The sequence below is a fragment of the Rhamphochromis sp. 'chilingali' genome (assembly GCF_963969265.1).
Source record: "Rhamphochromis sp. 'chilingali' genome assembly, chromosome: 14".
NCBI classification, from domain to species: Eukaryota; Metazoa; Chordata; class Actinopteri; order Cichliformes; family Cichlidae; genus Rhamphochromis; species Rhamphochromis sp. 'chilingali'.
This window is the reverse complement of record NC_137941.1, coordinates 23,232,842-23,245,646: the sequence shown is the minus strand read 5'-3', so window position 1 is coordinate 23,245,646 and position 12,805 is coordinate 23,232,842. Positions and strand designations below refer to the sequence as shown.

Below are 12,805 nucleotides of genomic sequence, written 5' to 3'. Positions count from 1 at the left end.
AAGACAATTAGAAGTTACTGACATGCTAGGAAATCCTCAATTACGTCTGCTCTTAACAGGCTCAGAACAGAAGGAGACAGCACTCGAGCTTCTAAGTGTGCGCCGAGTATCCAACTTTAGTGTAGGAGAATCATGTCAAAACATTTTTCTGGGGGCCTATTTCTGGATGGAGATCAAAGGTGGTTATGCAGAGTGCCGTTGCAGCCGGGAAGGATTTTTAATGCTGGCAGGCTTGTTCCCTGTTGGTTAAGCAGCCTGATTTCATGATCTTCCAGCAGGACTTCCTGCTCTGGGCAGGTTTCCCTAGAATGTGTAGAATAGTTAGATAGCACGTAAGTGAGCTGAGAAATCATCTGAACAATATAACAGCCACAATACCTAATTATTCTGTTTTAAAATTACATATGGAATCTATAATGAATAGAAGTTTCATGTGTTGTTTTAGAAAGAGCTTTGTATGTCTGACTGGATTAAATGAGATGACCTTTGACCTCACCTTCTTTTTTTTTTTTTTTTTTTTTAGGAGAAATATAAGCGTGATCAGGAAAAGCTGCAGGAAGAGTGGCTCAAGGCTCAGCAGGCAATTTCTACAAGCACGGTCCCCAAACAGGTAACAAAAGTGTTTTGTTTTGTATTAATTATGAGCTGATAAATCAGCTGGAGAGTATTTAATGGTGGCAGTAAGTTGTGACTCATGGCACTAATTTATCTAAATGTATCCAAAGAGCTTTGATCTAAAATTGCTATAATTATGCATGGAGTATGTGGGCACGCTCTCTTGTATGTGACCCTTTAGAAATGGAAATGGAGAGCAGAGCAGTGTCTAGTCATGTGAATGCTCACATAGTACATATATTTACTGCAGTGGCTGAAATCTTTCCAACTAATAGGTTTGCAACAAAAACTCCCCTCTACAATATAATTTCTAAAACCTCGCCACCTCGGGGGATGTGAGGAGTTTCTCCATCGTTGTCGCAGTTCCTCCTGGATGCTAATTAAGATTAAATTACTTGGTGCTCAAAAAGCTTCCTCTTCTCGTCCCTTTTCGTCTCTTGTCTCTGGTAGCTTGGGAGCCTGGAGGTGAACAACCACAGCAACAGCAGCACCGGCCCACACTCACCACTATCTCCCGTCAACCAGCCCACATCTCTACTGTGGGAAGAAGAAGAGCGAAAGAGGAAGGAGGAGCAGGAGCGCCAAAGGCAGGCAGAGGAGAAGAGGAAGAGGGAAGAGGAGGAGCGAGAACTGCTGCGTCTCCAGGAGCAGAGGATGAGGAAGGAAAGGCAGGAGCAGGAGGAAAGGAAGAGAAGGGAGGACGAGAGGAGGTTGCTGGAGGCAGAAGAGCTGCAGCGCAGAGAGAAGGAGAGAGCCTTTGAGCAGCAGCAGCAGTGGTCAGTAGAGCCACTCCTAATCCTGTGCTGCCCTGAATACTCAAACTCACATGTCTTTTGTATTCCTTGACTCACCATCATGCTGATAATAACACATTTAACCAGCTTTACTGTCTGTGCATTAACATGTGCAACTAATGTGTTTGCATGTGCTTTATCCCTCCTTTGTGTGGTACTCATCATCCCACCTCTCTGCACACAATGCCTTTCACCAAAGGGCCACTAGCTCCCACGGCTTTCCTTATGCCCAGCCTTCACTCACCTATGCAGACAGGTTAGTACGAGAGAGCGAGAGCAGCTGGACCTCTTCCTGTTTATAACCTGTTAACCATGCTTTCTCTGCAACATGCTTTTGACATCATTGCTCTACAATAACTGCAGTTTGATGTGTTGAATACTTAGTTGACTATCCTTATTTAGCATGCATGAGATGCATACACACATAATTAAGACAGATTATATTGGATTGGATTTAACAACAGTCTGTGGAACTCATGAGCGTAACCCCCCATTATAATTTGGTATAAGCTATACCAAATTATAATGAAACATGCCTATAAATATACAAATAGAATAAACATACAATAAAGTATGTACATATTTATGCAGTTTTATATGCACAAAACAAATGCTTCTTCTTACAACAACAATATAGTTTGATTAGAAACCTTTACAAAGTAGATTATTTACAGTTGTCATTATTGGGTAATTAGCCCCAAATCATTTTCAGCTCTAGATTTTTACATTGTTAGACCAGCAAACATTTTGTCCTTTCCGAAACAGTACGGAAAGATGATATGGAGAAAGTAATCAAACCGCTACATTTATAACAAAATTAAATCCATAAAATTAGAAGAGGTTCAGTCCTTTTAAATGATTGACAGACTTTTAGTGGCTAGTGTTGTGTGATCCTTCTGAGGCCTTTATTTAAAAAAAGAAAATGGGTGCCTTTGAGAGTTTATCTTCAAATTAACCAAACAGTTAAAATATTTTAAAGAAAATATTTACAACTGGTGCTCGTATTAAACTTGTATCAGAGATATGAGAGGAAAAAAACTTTGCTGTGCAGAAAGGAAATTGGTACAAAATTCACAGTTTCCCAGTGAACAGCTAAATGTTGCACTGCAGAGACAAATCAAAGGCAGAGTTGTGTAGCCACAGTCATATTAGAGTGGTTGAAGATAATGTGAGGGCATATGTCCCTAAAACTGAAGCTGAACCTGAGTGGGGACATTCAAACAGGATAGTGATCCTAAGAACAAATGTAAATCCACCAGGATTCTTACCAAGGATGGAATAAACTAGGCATTAAGGACCAGGAATAAAAACAAGCACAGATTTGACCTCGTGGGGGATTTGAAGTCAAGCAGTGCATGCAACAAAATCAAACATCTAGCAACTAAAGAAAGAATCTATATAATCTGTAATCTGTGAACTCATTTGTTAAATCATTTGCAATGTGTCTGTTCTGCTTCTCATAAAGCGAGAACTGTAATCCTGCATTCCTGAACGCCCACACAAATGGAACCATTTAATTATTTATACTGTATTTATTATTATAGGATTTGTGGGAAGCGGGAAAGAAGGTCAAAGGGGATACAAGGTAGAGGGGAGGCAGAGAGTGCAGGAGTCGGAGGGAAAAAGGAAAAATACACAAAGTTTTAAGATGAATGCTACATTACCAGCTGACATGCTGTGACACTTATCGCCTTCTATATTATACCATCTGACATATAACTATGATCCATACAAAAAGACATGAATTCCCTCACACTTGTACACAAAAGTGAAACATCTGCTAGAACTGAAAAGTAGTGTTGTTCATGTATGTTTTGAATGTTGTTCGACAGGACAAAATCCAAATCATCCCCTCAGCTCGACGAAGAGGACAGACCTCAGAGAAAAGGTCAGCCTTCTTAATTCATTAGGGGCTTTGTGTGTGTGTGTTGTGGTGGTTGTGGAGGTGGGAGAGGGTGTTTTAAATGACTCCACGTACACATTTTGTTGCACAGATGTATACCTGTGTGGGTTGTACCCTGCTGTCGGTGTGCATGTACCCCCGGGGGGCATGGCTCAGCGGCTGCTGGAAGAGCAGCTGAAGAAGGCACATGACAGAGTTTACCAAAGTCAGAAGGCTGCATCTGAGCTGGAGCTGGAGCGCAGGAACATCCTCCATGCCATGAGATACAGAGAGCCGGAGAGAGGTGGATTTTAGCCCCCTAAAGCGCCGTTTCTCGTCGTTTTAATGTGAAACTCCCGTTACGATCAGCCGATCAGTCAATCGAGACATTTCGTTAACTCTAACTCTAAACCTACAGATGTTTGATTTGCAGCTGACCAGACAAATGACGAACCAATCAGCCATGTGGCCAGAAAATGACATGCAGCAAAAGCAATTTAACTTATTGATTACAGCATGTTTTCTTTCAGATCAATGACTTTTTCATCCATAATTTAGTCATATCTTGTCTCATCAAGCCAGACTGTGGAAAACAGATACTTATATCATCCTCATCTAATTCTGTCTGCCCCACGACTATTCATTTTGTTCCTCCGCCGATCACCAGTCATGATTTTTTTTTTTTTCCATCGATAATGTTTCCTCTGTCTGTCCTCCCACCTGGCAGTGACCTCAAGCGGAGCCGCTGAGAAGAAGGACCAGCAGCCTGCATCTCAGGCTGAGCTGGAGCGGCAGCAGATCCTCAATGAGATGAAAAAGAAGACGTCATTGCTGACGGACAACAGCTGGATCCGCCAGCGTTCTCCCGACACTTCCACCAACAAGGAGAGGGACCTGCCACCTATGCGCAGGTACAGTAATACCTCATTAACTTTGGTGCGATGGTGGCGGTTGGCTCTTTTCTGTTACTACTGTCCTGTTTTTTTGAGTTGGGTGTAAAAGTTAAGTTGTCAGTCAGAAGGTTCGACTGCTTTTTCTAACTGGCTAACATGGGGTGTGGCTTGGGTTGGCTTTGCAGAGGCGATTCTCTTGACAACTTGGACACCTCATACAACTCCTGGCGTTCGTCATCGAAACCCCGAAGCGGTTCTTTTGCCCAAAACTACTTTCGGCCTCACTCTGCCCTTTCTGGCAGCACATCCTTTTATGGTGGGGGGCCGCGGGCTCAGCGGTATGGTTCCACTTCCACTCTGCCTTCTTCCTATTCCATGGGCTCACTCCGAAGTGGGGCAGGATCCCATTTGGTCCCTTGGTCCAGGCAGTCGCCTTCCCCTTCACCTTCACCCTCTTCTCCTTCACCCATCAACTCTCCAGAACCCACGGCTGAGGCAGACGCTCCTCAGCAGCACAGCAGGTAAAACCAGAAATGAAGCTTTGCTTAATGCTGCCTCTAACAACTCACTGGTACATCTGGGTTGCGGTATTTTTTTTTTTTTTTTTTTTTTTTATTAATATTTTTGGATGGACAGAAACATTAATAAATAAATATACAACTGCAATAATCATACTGTCAGTTCTCTGTCCATTTCTAAACAAACAAACAAACTAAGACAAGCAAACAAACGACACACTAACAAACAAAAAAAAAAAAAAAAAAAAAAAAAAATTACATAAATAAATAAATAAATAAAATAAATAAAACCCAGGAGAAACAAAATAATACACCGCCTCCTGGAAAACATCAGCAAAAACAAAAACGAATAAGGGTAAAACCCCCTGGTGCAAAAAAAAAAAAAAAAAAAAAAAAAAAAAAGGCAACAACCAAAATACCAATGACACATGAAATATCCCTCTAAGAGACCATTTATCATAATGTCTAAGAGACATTGTCAATGTACCGCAAAAAGGGACCCCAGACCTGCTCAAAAATATCTTCTCTTCCCTTCATTCTATACATAACCCGTTCATATGATGCCATCCTAGACATTTGTTCGGTCCATTCCTTGAAAGAACAGGGGCTGGATGACTTCCAATGCCTAAGAATTACCCTGCAACCAGTTATAAAAGCCAGACGCATCCACAATCTCTGTTTTTTTGAGAGAATGTTATCGTCAGGTAATAGGCCCAGGACGCATATAGCTGGAGATTTAGAAAGATTAAGTTTAAAAATATCATTCACCAAGTTGATGATCCCATCCCACAAATAATCATTTTTCCGACATGTATACAACATATGAACTAGAGTCCCGACTTCCTGCTGACATTTCCAACAAATGTCCTTATCTGCGAGCTTCAACCTGACTAATTTACTGGGTGTCCAATAGTTTCTGTGAAGCAACTTGTACTGGATAAGTTGAGACTGTGTTTCAGGTGAGCAAACATACCATGATGAAATCAGCATCTTCCAACTGTCCTCTGAGATCTGGATACCCAGATCTTTCTCCCAACACCGCCTCAGTCCCCCCAAACTGGGAGCATGTGCCTCTCTGAAGCTCCCATAAAATTTAGATGCCCTGATTCTGTTATTGTCAGGGGTTGCAAACATCTTCTGAACACTAGATGGAGGGTCTAGATTATTTTTCAAAATGGCTTTAATACAATGTCTTATTTGAAAAAACCTCCAAATTTCCCTTGGATCCAAATTGAATTCTCGTCTGATTTCTGCAAACGATTTCATGCCAGTCTGCCCAAATAGGTCCCCCATCTGATTAATACCTGTCCTAGCCCAGGCCTCCCACCAGACCGGTTTCTTCCCTATTAATACTTTCTTATTATACCAAATAGAGGCTCTAGCGGTGAGATAAGGGCTGCTGTTGGTATATTGGTGAGCTCTAAGCCAGGTCTCTTGCATGAAAGACAGTACTGGATCTTTAAACGGTACTGGCCTACCCTTCTGAGTAAGGAAGGCCTCTAAAGACGAAGGGGCCACAAGACTTTCCTCAATCCCAACCCATGATGGCTTATCAGTAGAGGAATTATGTATCTTAACTAACTGAGAGAGGGAGAAAGCGTAATGATACCAGACCATCTTAGACAATGCCAACCCACCACTCTCTTTAGCAGCATATAATTTAGACCGATTGAACAATGGCTTTTTACCTGCCCACACAAAACCCTCTACACATGTATTATAAAGCTTTAGCAAATTATGTGGGACTGCTATCGGTAACATGTGAAGAAAGTACTGAAGTTTAGGGGCAATAATCATCTTCACCAAATTAATTCTGCCCAAAAGGGACAGATTTATTTTAACCCAATTCTGCAACAGCGAACGGATGTTTTGAATCACTGGGGAAATATTTACTTTCATTATGTTGTCTAAACCAGGGGTCAATTTAATCCCCAAATAAGTCAGACCCTCGGGCTTCCACTTGAAATGCCATGAACTCCTCATAACAGGCGGACACATTTTAGAAATAGGCATAGCTTCAGACTTAGACCAATTTATAGTGTATCCAGAGATTACAGAGAAAGAATCAATAATTGAGGAAATTGCAGGAACGGCCTGTTCTGGGTTAGTTGAAATCAGTAAAATATCATCTGCATACAAAAAAGTTTTATGTTCTTCTTGACCCAAATCCACCCCTCTAATTTTCTTACATTCACGTAAAGCTATGGCTAAAGGCTCCAAAAACAGAGCAAAAATGAGAGGTGATAAGGGTGAACCTTGTCTAGTACCCCGACTTAACGAAAATGAGGGTGACATTATCCCATTGGTAATAACTGTAGCCATTGGATCTGTGTATACCACCTGAATCCACTGCCTAAAAAAGGGACCGAAACCAAATCTCTTCAAGGTATGAAACAGAAAAGGATACTCAACTTTATCAAAAGCTTTCTCTGCGTCCAAAGAGAAGGCAACGACAGGGTCTAGCTTAGTCCTGCTCTTCCAGAGTATATGCAATAACCTACGTAGATTATCCGCAGAGCTTCTATTTTTCACAAAACCGACCTGATCCCTATGCACCAAATACGGAAGAACTTTTTCAAGCCTAAAAGCTAATATCTTAGAAATAATTTTTTCATCCACATTAATTAATGAAATTGGGCGATAATTCCCACAATGCTGTGGGTCTTTCCCTTTTTTATGTAATAACGTGATCACTGCCGATCGCATACTAAACGGTAGTCTCCCTCTTTGAAACGCATCTTGATATACCGACAGTAGTCTTGGAGCTAGTTCGTCCACAAACACCTTATAAAAATCTGATGGAAATCCATCATTACCTGGAGATTTACCCACTCTAAGGCTGCCAATTGCCTGCTTAACTTCAATTAATGTAATCTTACCTTCTAATATACTTCTTTGATCTTCCGACAGGCTGGGAATTTTAATAGAAGAGAAGAAATCTGACAGCCTCTGTTCCTCCACCAGTCCATTAGAAGTGTACAGCTCCTGATAATATTTAGTAAAAATATCATTTATTTCTTTTTTACTAGTAGTCAACTTATTATTATTACTAGGATCAAAAATAGATGGTATAAGGTTACTAGATTTTATCTGCTTAACCCTGTGTGCCAACATTTTACCTGTTCTCTCCCCTTGTTCAAAGTACTTCTGGGTTGCGGTATTTAAGGCGTTGCTACTCAGCCGTGCAAAAGTGGTGGCAAAGGGTATTTCTCTTTTTCCTTTATGTCACTCCTTTTATGATGTAATGTTTCTTTTGATGTGCTTTTTTATAGATCACACAGTAGCATAATTCACTTTAACTTATGTGTGGAATACAGCAGATGCTAGTTTAAGTTTAGCCATGTTTTTGTGGATTACACGAAAGTTTGTCAGTGATCATGTCCAAACACCTGAGAGACAAAGAAAGTCCAAAGGTTGCCTGAAGGTTATCTTAAAGAAGCTTGTTCACTTCCTAACACCCGAGTTTCCCAACCTTTATGAAAATTCACAAGTGTTTCCCTCGTGTCATTTTTGTTGCCATAAACAGTATTTTGCGTGTGACACTAAATGACACTGTTTTAATGAGCCTTTGTCATTTCAGCAGTGCTGTTTCAACAGGTTAACATTTGCCAGCTTGCCAAAGTGTCCGTCTGTCTAACCCTGGTTTGAACCAGTGTTGGCGTGTGTTTTGTATGTGTGTATGTGCATATATGTGTGCATTCATACATGTGTCATGTATGTGTGCTTGGCTCTGAAATGACAGCTGTGCGTTCTGTAATTCAGGTCAGTGAGTGGAAAGAAAATCTGTACGTTCTGTGAAACCCCGCTGGGAAAGGGAGCAGCCATGATCATCGAGTCCCTTGGGCTCTGTTATCATTTGGGTTGCTTTAAGGTGAGAGCTGGACTCCGGTCAGCCGCGGAGCACATCGGCCGCCGATCCTCAAAAACTAACTTGATCGCCTCAGGCTCTTTAGTTTGTTTTACTAACCTGGTGAATCCTGGTGAATGTCAATCCCCTGATCCCTTTATTGAGAAAAAGAAACTAAATCCTGCAAGATCAACTATTCCCCTTTGCTTTTTTTTTTTTATCAGCAGTCTAATCTAGTTGTTGTTGTTTCTTCTGGGAGCTGCGGTGACCTTTATCTGAAAGTTAATCCACTGTGTCAGCCTTCATCTCTTGATTCTCATCCTTCTCCTTTAATACACAGAATCACGGTCTAGATTTGTCTGTCCTCATCACTCCTCCTTTGGTCACGTTTACTGATTCATTCCTCAATTCTTCTCCTTCCCAAACTTCCTCAGTGCATCGACTGTAAGTCTGACCTTGGAGGATCAGAAGCCGGGGCTGAAGTCAGAATACGAAACAAGCAGCTCTACTGTAACTCCTGCTACATGCGAGTCAAAAGTGAGTACTTTCTCGAGCTGATCATCAGTGGGTGGTGTTGTTCTCGCCTTCCTCCCATAATCGGTCGCTTTTTTCCCCTCTTCTTTTAGCTGGTCAACCAACATCTATGTGACGTGACTGTACTCCAGCAGATTGATGAAGAGACTACTTCCGACAACAACCCTTGAATTTTAAAGTGAACATTGAAGCCATTGCAATTAACCGGGACACTTGGTTGGGACGTATCGCTGTTTATGATTCTGTTAAAACCCCAGGCGATACCTTGATGAGAATCATATTTGTTTTTACAGTGTGTGATTAAGGGAGGGACGCTTGCAAAGTAGTTATCAGCTTTTGTGTTTATATCCTATTAAGCAGCACAATTGTACAGAGTGTAAGGGTTCTGCATGCGCCGGAGTTTTTAAACGTTTTAGCCACAAAACTAGTCGAGCTATTAACTGTCTACCAGATTCCAGATGAAAGTCCTTTTTGTTTCTAAACTTTGCTTAGATACTGAGAGAAAATCCTGCAGGATCATCCTCCTCATTTTCACGCTTCTTTTCCCACCAACTATTGTGTTATAAAAATCTGTGTCAGCCAAGGTATTGGTATCATGTCTATGTGCCTTGTTATTTGTAATTAAGATTACTAAAATACTGCAAAATGTCATTTGCATTTGTCTCAAGTTTTCAGTGATGGAGTATTGCACACATAAGCAGGTTTCTATGTAAAGAATATGCGTCACACTGATTAGGCAAACATAACAATGTAAATAAAAATAACTAAATGCTCCCCACGTGTTACGTCGTTCTTTTTTTTTTTTTTTTTTTTTTTTTTTTTTGTTCTCCATCTGTTAAATTGCATAATACTGTGTAATGATATTCCTGGGTACAGTGGGATGCAAGGACTCTTCTGCCTCTATAATCAGAAATCATTATACTCATCTTTCTCTGTCTGTCCCTCTCATTTTCTGTTTCGCTGTAGCTCCACGGTCATAATGAAAGGAATTTCAATGAGCTTTTGTGCTAAGGTTCAGAGGACCTGCCTGCTCTGTGTTCTCCAAAGCCAATTTGTCATGCATATTTTATTCAGTGCATGCATTACATTTGATTATACTTTGATTGTCTATTTTCTCAATGTATTCTGTCATTTTATCTCTACTGCATAAATATACAAGGAATATTCATACAAGAAGGAGCTTCCAAATGTATTTAATCTGCAGGGGAAGAAATTGTCCTCACCCACCCTACACCCCGCCCGCGACCAAATGGAAATAAGCCCAGTTCAAGCAATATACTGTATGGAAATAAGCTGGACTGAGCATAAATTGGCTCTGTCTTCTTGAGGTGAAGCACAAACAGCCCCCGGAGTTGCACATCTCAAATTCTTAGATTCCCTTTTTAGATTTTTCTTGGCGCTCTTCTGGGAGAGAGATTTTAATCCTAATGCTTAGAAAACAAACACAGCCTGAATGGCGCCGAGTGCCTGAGAAATCTGAAACCCTGAATAATATGTATCCCCGTCTTTTTCCTCCAAAGCAACAGCCACAACCTGTGGTTTGGGAAGGTTTTGACATGGAGAATCATATAACTGTGTGTGTGCGTGTGTTTGTGTGCACGCACTGAGGCTCACAAATAAAAGGAACGCTTGACTGCTCAGAAAAAATGAGGTCTGTAAAGAGACGGAAAGGCCTCTTCTACCTTCCTTTAAAAAGCTATTCCTAACTACAGGAATGGCTTTTTTCAGGATTTTTCAGGATTTCTAGGGAAGAACATGTGATGAATTTTTTTTCTCTCTCTCTTGTTTTCTTTTCCAGCCTTGGTGTCACAACGGGAGAGATTTAGTCATTCTTTCTGATTGGGTGCAATTTGCCCCCTTCAGTACCTGAAGGGGGCACTGTGCTATAAGAGTTTTCACCAAGAAGGACTAAATTCTCTTTCATCTGCAGCTGCTGTTGCTTGCACTGCTGAGTATGATATCCAGAATCAGAGAGGAAGTGATGCTGCCACAATCATTTAAAAGCAGAACTCTATTTGCAATGTGCTTTAAATTTTGGAGCTTCATTTCTAAATAAATGACCCTCAATGTTTTGGTTGACGCTGTGTAAAGACAGCTTTGGCGAGCAGCACCTGTTGCAATTTGCCATTTTAAAGCAAAATGCTTTTCGCACATTTTAGAGAAGCCATCAAGCACTAATTCACCTGCAGCTTGAACTGATGCTATAATTAGTCACGTAATTGCAGACACTGTCTCACCAGACCATGGCTTGCAGGCACCATGTGTAAAGAGCAAAGTGCTGTCACGCTTTCAATTAACCACAGGGATTAAAGAAAATGCACTTCAGGTAAATCTATAAGTTCCCAGCACATCAGTATGGACCCGTGAGGCTGCTCCTCATTCATAATAGCACGGCTTTTTAAGAAGCAGTGGAGAATCTTTAAGCAGAAAAGGTGTAGCAATTTAGTAAATCAGTAAAAAGTCAACAGCGTTTATGCAGGCTGTGATTACGTTATGATTACAGCTCTGCGGGCTACATAAATGATGACTGTGCTGGATTGGTTTAATTGCAGCACATGTCTGTGGTGGTGGAAATGATTAGAAAATGTTACTAGATTAAACTGAATGTGGTGCATGTAACTCTCATTCATAGTAAGTATCTGTAAAGGCCACAGCAGCCGTTGAGACGTGTATAGGTTTCATCCATATACAGTCATCCAAAAAAAGAAATGCATTCTTTTTTCAGTCCTGAGGTTTTATAAATCATCTGGTTTTTATCATGGCCTAACATCACTTAACTACAACGTCAGATGAACAATTACACATACATGATGAAATTATTTATTTAACACAAATGAAACCTAACTGCAGAAGCAGCGTGTGGAAATACTAAGTGCACCCTGTGATTCAGTAGCTTGCCTTTAGCAGCAATAATTTGATTGTTTACTGTATGACTCCGTCTCTCACATGTTGTGGAGGAATTTTGTCCCAGTCTTCTTTAAAACATTGCATCAGTTCATGGAGGTTCAGGAGCAGTTGTTCATTGAGCATTGGCAGTGACCCATTGAAACATCTGGATTCTTATCTTTTTCAGACATTCAGCTGTAGATTTGCTGCTGCGCTGGAGATCACTGTCCTGAAGTAGCTCTGCACATTATGATCAAACATCTTCACTTCTTGTCTGTCATACATCCAAAGACAGAAGTCTGGTTGTTTTGTTCAGACACAATTTTACCAGGCCTAACCCGTGTTGCCATGTTCTTTTTGGAAAGAAGAAGCTTTCTCCTGGTAGTCCTTCCAAACCAGCCATATTTGTTCAGCTTTAATCTAATTGCACTATCATGAATTGTAACAGTCTGAAATGCATCTCTTGGGTTTTTTGCAGTTTCTTTGAGCATTGCATGGTCTCACCATGGGGTGAATTTGCTGGGACCTCCACTCCTGGGAAGATTGGCAGCTATTTTAAATATTTTCCAATTGTAAAAAGTCTTCCACACTGCAGAAAGATGAACATCATATTTGTTTAGAAATGGCCTTTTAAACCTTCCCATATTGATGCACACAACAGTTTCTTCTGTAAGATCAATGCTGATGCACACCTGAATGCTTCAGACCAGCAAACTATCAAAACTCCTACTATAATAGAGACACTCACACTCGCTGCTGATCAGTTAATCAACGTACCCTCTTAAACCAGGTGGAGGCAGTAAGGATCTACTTAGTTTTTCACATTGATTCTGCAA

At 40.9% G+C, this 12,805-nt stretch overlaps 1 protein-coding gene across 10 annotated transcripts in view; it reads left to right on the top strand.

Moving 5' to 3' along the window:
- The window catches only part of LOC308410136 (LIM domain only protein 7-like), a 51,566-nt gene extending 41,693 nt beyond the window's left edge, over positions 1-9,873 (top strand). For 6 of the 10 annotated variants that reach the window (XM_080903290.1, XM_080903288.1, XM_080903289.1 and 3 more), the window contains 10 exons: positions 524-610; positions 1,066-1,391; positions 1,609-1,665; positions 3,242-3,299; positions 3,439-3,595; positions 4,019-4,202; positions 4,370-4,705; positions 8,465-8,573; positions 8,984-9,086; positions 9,176-9,872. In XM_080903290.1, coding sequence (XP_080759416.1) covers positions 524-610; positions 1,066-1,391; positions 1,609-1,665; positions 3,242-3,299; positions 3,439-3,595; positions 4,019-4,202; positions 4,370-4,705; positions 8,465-8,573; positions 8,984-9,086; positions 9,176-9,198 — 1,440 coding nt within the window. In that variant the 3' untranslated portion in view covers positions 9,199-9,872. Of the gene's footprint in view, positions 1-523; positions 611-1,065; positions 1,392-1,608; positions 1,666-3,241; positions 3,300-3,438; positions 3,596-4,018; positions 4,203-4,369; positions 4,706-8,464; positions 8,574-8,983; positions 9,087-9,175 lie in introns of all 10 variants that reach the window. The other 4 variants (XM_080903297.1, XM_080903292.1, XM_080903295.1 and 1 more) reach the window with 4 other exon arrangements.
- Positions 9,874-12,805: the final 2,932 nt, after the last annotated feature.